The 14,259-nt window shown below is 44.2% G+C and overlaps 1 protein-coding gene across 10 annotated transcripts in view; it reads left to right on the top strand.

Annotated features, from left to right (window-relative positions):
- The window catches only part of Piezo2 (piezo type mechanosensitive ion channel component 2), a 372,574-nt gene that overhangs the window by 356,404 nt on the left and 1,911 nt on the right, over positions 1–14,259 (top strand). For 9 of the 10 annotated variants that reach the window (XM_052742300.1, XM_052742303.1, XM_052742301.1 and 6 more), the window contains 7 exons: positions 1,440–1,587; positions 6,095–6,283; positions 6,886–6,978; positions 8,207–8,379; positions 9,863–9,991; positions 11,562–11,641; positions 13,853–14,036. In XM_052742300.1, the coding sequence (XP_052598260.1) occupies positions 1,440–1,587; positions 6,095–6,283; positions 6,886–6,978; positions 8,207–8,379; positions 9,863–9,991; positions 11,562–11,641; positions 13,853–14,036 (996 nt within the window). Of the gene's footprint in view, positions 1–1,439; positions 1,588–6,094; positions 6,284–6,885; positions 6,979–8,206; positions 8,380–9,862; positions 9,992–11,561; positions 11,642–13,852; positions 14,037–14,259 lie in introns of those variants that run through there. The other variant, XM_052742306.1, reaches the window with a different exon arrangement.

Here is a 14,259-nt window from a genome sequence, read left to right as displayed (position 1 = left end):
CAAAAGCTGTGTAAGGTCCGTCAGTCCAGCCCGACTCTCTTGTAGCAAACAAGATGTGGTCCCACTAGCTGAATTGCTCTTGGCAGTTGATGACTTCTGGGAGACCGAGATTCAGTTTCCTTCAAGGGTGTGGGTCCTAGAAGGCTAACCCAGGTTCCGGTAGATGATCCTAAACACATTCTCATGTAGACTGCACTAAGTGGACCCCATGGGTTTAAAAACTAAAAAAAAAAAGGAAACATGGAGTTGGGGGAATATATGATGAGACAGACAGATAGAGGAGGAATTACAGGGGAGGAGATGAGAGATGGATTAGATAAAAACACATTATATGCATGTATGAAATTCTCAAGCAATAAAAGGGGAGCAGAGTAAACATAGATAATATTTAAGTATTAATACATTTTTGGACATTTGACTGGGATCAGCCATTTCCAAAACACCTCTGGAGTTCTTTGTGTGCAGTGAGTTCATCCATGAAGAAGAAGCCTAAGTGGCATGATGCTGCCCGTTTCTGATACCTCATCAAGCAAGCTCCATTAGTTCTTCCGCATGATGATTTCCATAATAACATACCCTGCATTCCCCAAAAATTATACCATGTTTTAAGAGATGAGGTGGCTGTAAGCACATCTGGTCCCTCCACAGCACTAGTCCTGAGCCCTGATGATAGTTCAGAAGAGGTATTGGGTGCATTCAGATGTTGTGATCCACCACATGTTCTTCCCTAGGCCTGGGCCTGATGTTTCTTTCAGGTGTTGGCTTACTATTTAATCTATAGAGCTGAAATAGCCCAAGGAAGGAGTTTTGAGTGATAACAAAACTGCTGTGGGGGGGGGGGGTCCTAGAATCAGCCTACTTTCCTAGCCTGGGAGGAAATCTTTATCATTCAAAGAGTTTGGAATATTCCTCAGAGCCTTCTGGAACATAGGCTAGCCCATTCCCCACTACAACTGAAAGATGAGGCTTTGGCAGAAGCAGTTAGCCTCATTAACCTAGCAAACCACTGATCATGAGTCCTCTCTCTGCTCCAGTGACATTCTCTGGTCCCTCTGCATCCCCCTATTTCCTCTCATCTTTATCAGATGTATACTCTTTACTGACTCATCCATCAACATAGCCATAGCAACTCAACCAACCCTCTGCCTTCTGATCCTTACAGTACAAACACATGTGAAAGAAACAGAATCAACTTTTAATATGAAGTCCCAGTCGGTTACAACCATCAGAGAAAATAGGAATAAAAAAATATTAACCCATATACTCAATTTATAGAGTGAAGCAGTTGTATTCCCAGTTGGATTTTACTGTGAGGATCTCCTTGAGAGTTTTTCTTAACTCGTGGTGTTTTAAACAAATTGTTGCATGAACTCTTGAGGTGAGGTAGACAATGGGTCTACCCTCCAAATGTCTGTCTGACTAAATGTGGTTCCCGACAGGTTCCGCCTGGTCCCATTTCTGACTGAGCTGCGGGCTGTGATGGACTGGGTGTGGACAGACACGACCTTGAGCCTCTCCAGCTGGATTTGTGTGGAGGACATTTATGCACACATTTTCATCTTAAAGTGCTGGCGAGAGTCGGAAAAGGTAAAGTGGGCAGCAAAGTGCCTCCTGCCTGCCTGTCGTCCTTGAGCACAGGTCGGTTACAAGATTAATACGGATGCTGCATGTTTTGTGGCCAAGTGGATGGAGGCAGAGGATAAAACCTGCCAGGGGCTATAAATACGGCATTGATTTCCAACCCACTGGGGTTGGAGGCTTTACATTCACTGCTGCCATGGTCAGAAGCAGCAGCCAGATGTTTGCTTACTTTGGCAATAGTGTTGTAATTGATCTAAAAGAAGTGATATGTTGCGACATGACCCACTCACCCTTGAACGATCACTGGGGAACAGACAGAACCGAGTGCAGAGAAATTAGGGTTGGTTAGGCAATGTGGACTCATGCTCACCATCTGCTTTCCTCTGGAGGAGGGATGGGTTCTTTAACCGCCCTGTTAAAGGAAATGAAAGAAGATGTTATTCTACTAGGTAACTATTAAGTTTAAGTATAGATTAGCTTTATTGGATATTCTGAAAGTTTATAGTATAGAAACAGAGTATCCTGTATAATGGTGACAGAAACACAACCAACATTAGCCAAGGAGTGGAAAATGTCTTCTTGTCTTACCTCAGAGATAATCCCTTTCAAAGAGTCTCTCTTTGTTTGTTTGTTTGTTTGTTGTTTTTTGTTTGTTTGGTTGGTTTTGGTTTTTTGAGACAGGGTTTCTCTGTATAACAGCCCTGGCTGTCCTGGAACTTGCTTTGTAGACAAGGCTGGCCTAGAACTCACAGAGATCCTCCTGCCTCTGCCTCCCAAGAGTCACTTTTACTGTACATAATGTCTAGTGTGCGTTCCCAGCTCCCCTTGGCCAGCCAACTCTACAGTCTGTCAGGAGGCACATGTGCTTCTGAGGTTTATGGAACTGAAGGAGCTAAGACCTGTTAGAGGAGACCGAGACACAGCTCCACACTGCCACTGAAGAATTCCTCTAAACATTTAGGGACCTCAGCTCAGGCCAAACCAGAATCTGTGTCTTCAGTGCCAAAAAGAATTTCAAGACTTTGTCACGAAGCAGAGCTGGAGATTTTGTTAGAGGCATTTTACTCTAGGCTTAAGCATAAGAGCTACGAGCAAGAAAAGCACTCGGAAGAAAGGTAAAGACACCAGACGGCACAGATGTGGGCTCCTCCCACATTTGAGCCTCCAGTTATCTCGGCAGTAGCCACAAATACTCTTTTGGTGGCTCTCAAGCTGCATCTCAGGAGGCTGCTATGATTTTTTTTCTTCTTTTCTCTTTCTTGATTAGTGAGTTTGCAAGCTGGCACTGATAGACCTTTGGTGGGATTACGCTCTGGTAAGCTACAACTGAAAGCCCCTAAAACTACTAGGGTGGTGCAGGAGTGTGGGACATGTTCTTTTCCTGGAGATAGGGTTTGTGATAAGAATTCCAGGAAACTGCAGGTTTATAGCTAGGACAGTGCTGACAGATCCCCTGGACTGGAGTTACCTACCAATGGTTGTGAGTCACCATGTGGGTACTGGGAATCGAACCTGGGTCCTCTAGAAGAGCAGCCAGACCACTGAGCCATCTCTCCAGCCTCTTGTCCTTATTTTTAAAGAGCACAAAAACTGGAATGATGAGAGAAAGTCTTAGTCTATTTTTTTTTGTTGTTATTGTTGTTGCTGTCACAAACATCTGAGACTGGGAAATTTATACAGCGAAGAGATTTACTTTGACTCCTGGCCCTACAGGGCAGCAGCTGTTTGACTTCCTGCCTCTCTGTGCAAGGTGAGAAAGCAGAGAAAGAACCAAGTACGTGTGGTAAAGCAGAAAGGACAGCCTCCTGTGTTAACAAGACCGTTCCTCAAGAAAAGTTGAGTTCACTCCTGAAGACTCCTTGCTCAGCCCAAATGCCTCGCAGAGGTCCCACCACATCTTAGTACTGTATAGAGAATGCCTCATTCACTGGTTCTCTGGGGACAAACTACATCCAACCAGGTGGGAAAATAGGAACACTAAAGGACACAGGGTAGCAACCAGAGTGACAAAGGCCCTAGACATGCTTGCATATGAGAACACTAGAAAGGTTGAACCAAAAATAATTTGGTTCACCGGCAAAACAGAAGAAACAGCAGAAATAACAGCTATTTTCAACAGTGTGAATTTTTGAGAAAAATCATGCGAAACTAGGTTGATGTTTGTGAGACATCAACAAAAAAAGACAAGTAGGCAAAAGCCTCAATAAATGTCAATAGAAAATAAAGACATTTCTAAGGATTAATGCTGCTCCATGATGGAGCTGGCTACCTTACATGGTAGTTGCCAGGAAATATCCAAGTACACACTGAGGCCCCCAGAGGAATGTTTACTCCATGAAGACACTAAGTCTACTTCCATATGTGAGATTCCTGATACTGTAACTAAACACCTAAGACAAGTCAACTCAAAAAGACAAAAGGTTTGTTTGTGGTTCATCACTTTGGAGATAAGAGTATTTTCACAGACCTCACATATCCTCCCATACTGTTAAGTCACCTCTCCAGTACTTATGCTACCTAACAGCATGTGAATGCTCTTCAAATGGAGATCAGGCTGCATTCTTGGGTGAGTTAGAACACAAAATAGCACCCACAATTCCTCCTCTTGTATATCGATGGATGCACAATAGTGGGGCCTACAGGGAGGGAGACTGACGGCTTTCCCATATCTTCAGAGAAGCCCAGGCTTCCCATCTTGATGGCCTCACAGCCCATGGGAGCTGGGGATAGAAGTCTGAGAAACCTGGGGAACTGAGGCTGAGAGTCTTCTCCCTGTTATATCTGCCACATTCTCTTTCTATGGCAGCCTAGATTCCAGGGCATGGGTAAATCAGTGTGGCTGGAACAACCTGTTACAAAGGGCCATAAATGGAGGAATGGCAATCTAAGGCCTTGGTTTTCAATCTGCCATACACACTTGCTGAGCACCATCTCTGTGGCCAGGATTCTGCTACAGCATGCAAAGACCCAAAGCATGTGTCTTTCGGTCCAGTGAAGGTACATGTGAATAACTTGTCTCACAGTATGCACACGTACAATAGGTGCTTTGCCAGAGAGCAGCTTCTAGGAAAACAGACTTGCCAAGAGAAAGGGAGTCTTCACTGAGTTAGTGGAAAGCCTGAGTTGGCTGGGGGCAGAGGGAACATCTACTTTTCTGCTTCTCCCCTGCCACAATCCATGTCTCCTTGCCTCTGCTCCCGCAGGGATTTTGCTGGATGCTTTTAAGGCCTTGGCAATTTTCTTTACTGTCTGAAAACTCCTGTTCGATTCTGCTGATCTGAGTCTTTCCCAACCTCAAATGTCAAATCTGACATTTCTTTCTCACAGGCCTTCCCTGGCCCCAGATTTGGTCCGCATCTTTCCCCAGGGCCTTCCCAACTCTCCGCATCGCCCATCCGATACTTAGCACACTGAGACCTAAGTGCCTCCTTAGATTTCTCTGTTGGAAGCTCTGCAATAAGATCATCATAATGCACTCTGTGAAGCAAGAACCAATTTCCTGAAAGGCAAAGTTCTGCCATGAACTTAAAGAGTGTGAACTGCTCACTCCTGTGCCAACTTTACACTGATTCCCATGTGGCCACTTCCCAACATGCTCTGGGAAGCTAATTAGATATCTAACAGGAACAGCACTCTGGCTTTCCAGTCTTCCAACAATAAAGCATTGAGCTCCCTAGGAAGGAATGAGGAAATAGCCAGGGATGAAGAGCTGGCAGAAAGATCTTCACTATAGTCTGTCAGAGAATGCAGGTGGGGTAAATTAGGGTCTGGTTCACCATGCACAGGCCCACCTCTAGTAACAGACTTCTTACTGACAAAGTCCCCAAGTAGTACATGACATCCTATAGAGAGACAAGGAAAAACTCAAGAGACCCAGCTGGACTAACGTTCATAGCAGAACAATTCTCAAGATAACCCGATACTGCATTATCTCCAGATGGGCTCATTCAAGGCTCTGATTAGCTCTTTATGCTCTTTGTGGCGATCGACCTTCAACACCAGTATCAGAGGGGACAAGCCAGACCCCAACCACAGCATCAGCTAACCTGTGAAGTAACTCTAAAAGGGAGAAAGCCTGCACAGCAGTAGCAAGCAAGATCACTCATGTGCCTCGGACACTGTACCTTCTCAGGCAAAGCCAGCTCCTCCACTCGCCTGCCACACTTGGGGGACACTTACTGAGTCTGTGGTGTGGACACCAGAAGTGTGTGGATACAGCCTGAGCACTGGGCCAGTCCTTGTCCCTCCCACATGCATCCCTCCTCTCCTCCCACCGGCCATGTCCAGCACTTTGTGGGGTTTGTTGGTCCTGGCCCCAGATAAAGCCATGATTCCAAGCTCCACCAGCTCCACCCCTTGATTCCAAGGCTGGAATGAAGTCTCTGACCCATGTAGAGAGGAATCAGGAAGTGTGTTCTCCAATGCTGTGAGGGAAGCACTCCCCCTCATGTGCCCCTGCCTCCTTCCCCTCTCTCAAGCCCCTGCTGATTCTTTCTAAATCCTTGTGTTATAGAGATACCCTCAGCCCCGGGGCCAGAAGAAGAAGAAAGCGGTGAAATACGGCATGGGCGGCATGATCATTGTCCTGCTCATCTGTATCGTGTGGTTTCCACTGCTCTTCATGTCTTTGATCAAATCTGTCGCAGGGGTTATCAACCAGCCCCTGGATGTGTCAGTCACAATCACCCTGGGAGGGTATCAGGTAATCTAGCTCCCCACATGTTTTGGAACCCCTCCTAATGCAGTATTTTTGCCTGTGAGCATTGACTAGGGAGTGTAGTAGTGGTTCCCAATGCCAGTTTTATGTCTTGTGTTGTTGTTCATTTCGAGACAGGGTTTCTCTGCATAGCCCTGGCTGCTCTGGAACTCGCTTTGTAGACCAGGCTGGCCTCAAAATCACAGAGATCCGCCTGCCTCTGCCTCCCAAGTGCTGGGACTAAAGGTGTGCACCACCACTGCCCAGCTGATGCCAGAGTTTTAGCTAAATGTTCACTGATCAGCAGACACATGACATACGAACGGAAGTGTAAGTACTCAATGATAGAGTAGTTCTGATGCTGAGGATGTGCAAGAGCCTGGGTTTGATCCCCAGCACTGCAAATAGTAACAACAACAACAACAACAACAACAATAACAAACAGTTCATTGGTTTTGAGCATAAGACTAATCAGTGTAAAAGGAGATCTCTGAGGCCAACTGCCTTCAGGGAATCAGTAGTTCATAACTATGAAATGTTTTCATTTTAACCCAAATGTGAGGAAGTACCGGGTAGTGCTGACTGGGCCATGTACCTTCATTTTCCAGCCTATCTTCACAATGAGTGCCCAGCAAAGCCAGCTGAAAATTATGAATGGTGCAACACATAAAGTATTCCTAAAGTCTTTCTCCACCAACAGCGTAAGTAAATGTGTGCAGAACTCAATGAAGACTGCCATGTAGGCTCCCTTGCTGGTCGTCAGGCAGCTAGATAGCTCTGCTGTGCCCTCTGGTGGTGAGAAGAGAAATTTTTCCAAAATCATCAGTTGCATTTGGCACCGGACAACTAGCCACCAGCTACTTGGATAACCTAAGAAATATAAGTGATCGCAAACACAAGTTTAATTTAGAACATTTTAATGAAAGTTCAACAGAATTTTACCCATTTAAACACATGCATAGGGTTTTTAAACTGGTGATGCTGATCTTTGATTGGCCTGCCTGTTCTGGGAACCTTGAATTAAGAAATTAATTCAAAATACGGGAAAGTAACAGGTGAGTACTTGCTTAAATGCACATTGTTTTTGATAGTAGAAACTGAAGTGATTTGAGTGCTTTAAAAAAACTGATTGGTAAAGGAAATCATACCAAATACATTGCATAAATCTGGTTGGCACTGGTTCACCCAGCAGTCATCCTGAAAGAGAAGGTCTGCATTTCTGACCATATTTATGTTACTTGCTTTATAATCTGAAGTGACAATTTCCTAAGCAATTTCCCTGGTAATAAAAATGTCTTTAAGAATTCTATGACTTTTATGACAAGTCCTCAAATAAAACATAAATGGAAACAGAATCAGACCATTACATTTTAAAATGCCAACCCAAAAGAAATGTGTCCCTTACTACAGAAGACCATCGTAGTATGCTGATGGTGGAATTGTAGCTGATGTTGCTCATGTCTCTATCATTCATATTCCAATAATTATGATAACACGATTTTCATCATAAAAAAGGTTTCACAAATAATAGTTTCAATTTATAGAAACAGATGCTTTTCTTTAAAATCATCATCGAAAGTTTATACCTGCAAAACTAACCTCAACATCAGCATCCCTTAGGACAGGGTCTGGGTAGTTTAAATCCTATCCCCTGTGAGGAGGACATACTTCCTTAGTGCATGGATTGCCTGCCAACGGGGAAACATGATGTGAATTGTGAGGTTCTCCTTTATTGATGGGTAGGAATGGTTGGACACATGACTGGAGCTGCCATGTTCATGCTCTGGGAACCTCAAGCCTGGGCACCATGTAAGCATTCCTTTCTAGGGAGACCGTCTTTGTGAAGTCAGTTAAAAGAAAGATGAGTTGCTTCCTTTGTGAGCATCGTGAGTAGAATCCACTTACACGTGTGTGTTTGTGTGCATGCAGGGTGCTATGCAATTTCTGGAGAATTATGAAAGAGAAGACATAACAGTAGCAGAACTGGAAGGAAACTCAAATTCTTTGTGGACCATCAGCCCTCCCAGTAAGCAGAAAATGATACAGGAGCTCACCGACCCCAGTAGTTCCTTCTCTGTTGTTTTTTCATGGAGTATTCAGAGGTAGTTACTGTGTTTCCATGCATCCTTCCCTAACCCTAATCTTACCTCAGGCTGGGGGAGCAAACAGTAGCACCATTTGACACGATGGTTACACTCGGTCACTTTCCTTTGATGCTAAAGCTTACATTTTGAAATATGGCTTTCCTAGGAACCAATGACCAGCCTAAGAATGGCTTCATTTTGTTTGTTTGTTTGTTTCTGTTTTTTTTTTTTTAAGAGAGGCCAGCGATGAATTCTGTGAGCAAGACAGAAAAGTAAAGAAAGAAGGGAAAGAATGGTTTAGATGTAGAGTCAGGGTGCACAGCTAAGATCTCCAGGAAAGGGTGACGCTTGGTCTGAGTGATAGAAATCTGCAGAGTTTGCAGTCTTGGGTCCCCAGGGGCCTCCCTGAATGACTGGAGAAGCCTTGGGAGGTCTGTTCTGTGGGTGTGAGGTTTGGGGGTACCTTAGTCACAGAAGCAGGAGAACCAACTGAGGTTCTTCCCCTACCCCACCAGAGCCAAGCCTGAGCACACCCCCTGACTTTGCCTTTGTTTGGAAAAACTGTGTGTCTTACTAAAAGTTCCTGCATCTAGACATGTCACCCAGTGCTTCAGTCATGCTCATTCGGGGACCTCAGCACAACGGATCATGGTTACCTAGTTTCCTAGGTTACCTAGTTTGTCACCGTCTTGAGGACCAGAACCCCAGGAAGCCCACTAGCAGGCTCATTTGAAGCCACAACTTGAACTTCCTGGCTCTTAAGAAATCGTAAGAGCTCACACCTGTAATTTGAGAACTCAGAAAGCTGAGGCAGGAGAATCGTAGTAAGTTGGAGGGCAGCCTGAACAACACAGCTAGCCTGGGCTTACAGAGTGAAATATTATATAAAACAACTAAACAGCAAAATGAAGGAATCATGATAAGTCCTGAGGAAATCTTAGACTCTAAAGTGAACTCACAGGAAAGTTGGAAAAAGCTGTTTCAAAAAGGTCTTTTAGAGTGCTTCCTGTAATCTTATTTTCTCCTTAATGTCTCCAATCTCTTAATTCCAAAAATTTGTACCAGAGGCCAAAAACTTGGCTTCTATCCTTTGCATTGAAGAGCCACCAAACCATCGCAAGAAGAAAAGTAACTTCTGATTAAACACTGTTTTTTAACACTGGGTCTGCTGGTTACCATGGAGACTGGCATCATTGGTTTTATCTGAGACTGTCTCTGAGATTCCTATGAGCTCATCATGACAGTTGCTGCTGGGCCAGCAGGCTCTAATCCCTCTATTCTGTCTTAGGGGGTTGAAGTCTCCCTCGGTTATTAATTTGACTGTTTAAGAGGGTGGAAATGGAGGTGGGGTGAACAGGAAGGTTGGGAGGGAAAAATCTAGACTCACTGAAAACTTGGTGAGATACAAAAGTGAGTCAAGTGTGTATGAATCTCTCTTCCAGACTTTAGAGCAATCACTAACGTTAAGCTTTCTTTTCTTTTCTTATTCTTTCCTTCACAGGAATATGACTCTGGGTGCAAAAGCAGAAATAGCAACCGATAAGCTTTCTTTTCCTCTTGCAAGTGAAACACGAAATAATATAGCTAAGATGATTGCTGGCAATGATACAGAAAGTTCAAACACGCCCGTGTGAGTTGTGTGACCCTGTGAATACAGCTTTCATCAGAATGTCATGGTAGCACCAAGTTTCTCTGTAGAGGCTTAGAAAGGAATTCACCTCGTTTGAGAATGCAAGTGAACCTTGATTGACAGGCCCCATTTTGCTAGATTGAAGACAGTTCTCAGTCCCAGGATTCTGTCTCCACTTGGCCTGTAGTTATGCGTCCGTTGTTAGTGACAGTTACTGTGGGGTGGCTCCAGGGACACTCTCCATCCATGGTGCTGTCCTTCTGTCCTTCCACCAGGAGGCACACCGTTCTCCCACTCTCTGTGACCAATGCCTGCTGAAAGGCAGCTCTCTCACACAGTGCCTGGTCCCCATTCTCCATCCACTGAGGTGTCACTGTGACGATCCCCATATGTCAGAGGTACAGAAACTCCTCAGGTTCTCCTAGATCTACCTGTCCATCATAGTATGAGCCAGTGTTTGCTGCATCTCCCTGCCCCAAAGGTCACTGCCTTAAAGGGGTAGGACAAGGACTTCACTTCAGTGATCCAGGCTTTCTGTCATCCTGTCCACCACCTGACCTAGGTACCCAGTGAGACCATTCACCTTCAAAGGAAGGAATCAGGCTGGATATTGCTTTATAGATTGCTTCCAGGGTTGAAACCTGCTCTTCACTGACTCTGTCTTCCAGCCTAGCAGGCACTGACCTTATCTCTGAGTAACAAACCTTGCTCCTAACTGACACTAATCATCAAAATCCAAGGACAGACCCCTTCCTCCTGTGAACATCACCCTGGCTGAATGGGTTGGGAAGACAGACAGGAAGACAACAGGGAATAGAAAATTGGTGGAGGGAAAAACAGGCTCTGTTTCAAACTGACATAAGATAAATAAGAAGAGAGGAAAGATTTTATATATATCCAAAACTGATACCATGGGTCCACTGGCAATTTTCCCAGCTTTTTACTCCAGGGTGTCGTGGCCTCATGCTGATGCATTGAACATGAAGATTACTAGGACACAGCCATTTGACTTAGGACACTTAGCTCCTCCTTAACTTCATGAATCCCTGATATTCAGGGGCTCTTAAAGATCATCAGTGCCTCACTCTCCATCATTTCCAGATGAGAGAACACAAAATCAAGCAACTCCTATGAGACAAACAAAACTTAGGGTCCAGGTCACGTGCTCTGTCCTCAGGCTCACTCTCCACCATCTCCACCAGAAAAAATACAAAAAAAAAAAATTAAAGTCAGAAAAGAAATCATTGCTAAAGATAATTGTTAAAATATACTAGTCAGAGGGGAAAAGTCTCTTTTTAGTAACAGGTCACAAATGTAAGAAAGGCCAGCAGCTACTTTCAAACTAAATGTATCATGACTTACATGTATGTTTGGATAGAATGGATTGAATCTCAGCTTTGGTGAGCTGTGGCTATAATAAGATCCCATAAATTAAGATGTTTATATGTTATATTGTGGTATGAGGACTTTCATCTTTGTTTTCTATAAAGTTTTTAAAAAAAGCAACAAAAACATCCATTTTAGGTGTGGAAACAACTAAAGTTCATCTCTTTCTTTTCTTAATGTGCAGGACAATAGAAAGGATCTACCCGTACTATGTGAAGGCACCCAGTGATTCAAACTCAAAGCCTATAAAGCAACTTCTATCTGGTAAGAATGAGAAGCCATTTCAGAACTGTGCAAATCTTACTTTCTTTCAACTTCAGATGTCTGTGTTTCGAACATTTAGCAATCTACCTTCTAGCTCTAATCTTATCCTGTCTTACAAGAACCATAAAACCTCTGCCTTCTCTAGCCAAAAGGAGTCATTGACGTACCTGTGAGCCATGTTCTTCATTTTCTTCTTCTCATTGATCAAAATTCCTGAGTGATCCATACCCATGTTTTATGACTTTGCTTCTTGTTCTCTGAGCAACCAGATTGCTTACAGAGAATTGCCTCATGCATTGGTAAGCATGATGGTTTCTCCCACTAAAAACAATAAAAATAGCATGAGATGTGCTCGACTGAGCCCCAGGGTCAGTACATACCAATGGTGTATTTTAGTTATTGGATTATTCCAGCCCAAGAGTGATGGAGGAAGCTTTTGTTTTGGGTGACAGCTATATGCCCCATGATAATTCCGTCAACCACAGACTATATGCCTCTATACCATTTATGCATAGCAGTGTACACCACTGAACCCGGTTACTAGCGAACATTGCACCTGGATTTATGTGACCATGATGCTGGCACAATGACAACTTTGTATTAGGCCATATCCTGTTGCTGAATGACTGCATTTTACTTATAGAATTGTTTGACGTCACTTCCTGAAGTCACTGATCCTTTGGCTAATGGTGAAATATAATGTAGGTACCCAGTGTGTACCCATTCACCATACTGATGAAGCGCTCTGCACTAGGAACCGTGATAGGTACTGGAGGCTAGGCTCCATGATGCTCACATTCAGCTAGTGAGCAGTTACAGGCTCACATGGAGATGGCCACAGTGAGTCATGAGGACCAATGCAGGGCCAAGTCTATCTCTGCCTGTTGATCTTCGTCAACAATAAATGAGCATGCCTTTATAAGTAACTTCAAAGTGCATGGGGGAAATTTTATATTTCCTTTTATAACAGAAATAGCTGTAGGACTGTTTAGCCTGAGAAAACAAATAGATCCTTCTGAAAAAAACTGCATGAGTTCTCAAGCTTTTCCTGGCCACCATTTCAGCAGATGGCCTCCCCACTGGCTGACAGAGCAGATTAAATACAGCCCAGTAGCTGCTGCTGACATACCTTCTATCTCCTTGTAAAGCATCTTATTTCACAAGACCCTTCTTCCGTCCATGTAGGTTCAAAGAGAGCTGTACCCTCTCTCTGCTTTCAAGGCCAGTCTCTCCCCACTCCCAGGCCTCTTCTGTCTTCCATCCTGCAGTATCATGGAATTCCCTCCTTCCTTACAGCTCCTCCCATTCCTTACACTCAACGATGTCAGCACAGACATATGTAGCATAAGCTGATGGTTGTCTCCAGTTTACATCCAAATAGACTGATACCTGAGGTGTGGATGACCCATATGAGCACATCCACAGTGGAACTAGCTCCAAACCTAAAACTCTCTGGACCCAGAGCCAGATGGTCCCTTGTGACTGTCTCTGGTCTTGAGAACCATAGTTATTACTATACCCCAAAGTCTTAAGTTAATAATAATAGGTGGCATCGTTTTGAAGAACTTCTTGATATCAGTCCTTCCTAAAATGAATGCCTCTATTCACTTCCTCCACATACTGGAGCCAGCAAAACTTGGCACTCATGCCATTTCCTCTTTAAGCTCTTCTAGATTCCATCAGTCAGAAGTGGTTCTCTCCAAGGAAATAGACCTTGAGGATGCTGGCCTTATGCTAGCTGCCACATGACCATAATTGTGTACATAGTCTTTTCCCATTAATATGTGGAACATTATTACATGGCATTCTGTGACCCCTCAAACACCTGGTAAAATGCCTTCCTTCTGGTGAGATACTTGCTAAGTGCTGGCAATATAAATGAACCGACCGGTTGCATTAAAGGTTGATGGTGAGGATTTTGTGTGCACTCGGTTCACTGGAAGATCAGCGCAGCTACTGATTGGGTGGACCCTCCATCACTCTCTGTGGTTTGGCTGTTTTATGTATGTGTAGCAGTGACAAAACTCTCATTGGAGTGGTGCCGAGTGGGTGCTCACTTCCTCTCGGCTTGCCTGTCATGTCCCCGTGTCTTTCACATTCTGGAATTGTGTACTACATGTATGGACTGGGTTTGGCCATCTGGGACCTTCGAATTTGCATCAAATCCCAAGATCTCATGCTGCCTTCATTTTGTTTTTCCTCCTCTTCCAGAAAGTAATTTCATGAATATCACCATCATTTTGTTCAGAGACAATGTCACTAAATCCAATAGTGAGTGGTGGGTTCTCAACCTGACCGGAAACAGGATATACAATCAAGGGTCCCAAGCCTTGGAGCTGATTATCTTCAATGACAAAGTCAGCCCCCCGAGTCTGGGCTTCTTGGCCGGCTATGGGTAAGGAAACGTAAGGATTAATAGTTATGACGCCTGAACGTTGTGAAGTTGGAATAGCAGCATTTTTTCCTCCTAGGAGTTGAGTTGTGTCTGTACACTATTAAAAGTCACAACACCATGCCCTTTCATTTCAAAGCACAGGGACAAGAGGCCCAACAACATCAGAATGCCCAGCGTGGCTCACACAGCCCTGGAAGACCCCTTTGTTTTGTGCCTTCTTATT

Source organism: Peromyscus californicus, unplaced genomic scaffold (genome assembly GCF_007827085.1).
Source record: "Peromyscus californicus insignis strain IS unplaced genomic scaffold, ASM782708v3 Scaffold_17__1_contigs__length_78620276, whole genome shotgun sequence".
NCBI lineage: Eukaryota > Metazoa > Chordata > Mammalia > Rodentia > Cricetidae > Peromyscus > Peromyscus californicus.
This window is presented reverse-complemented; position numbering and strand designations above follow the sequence as displayed.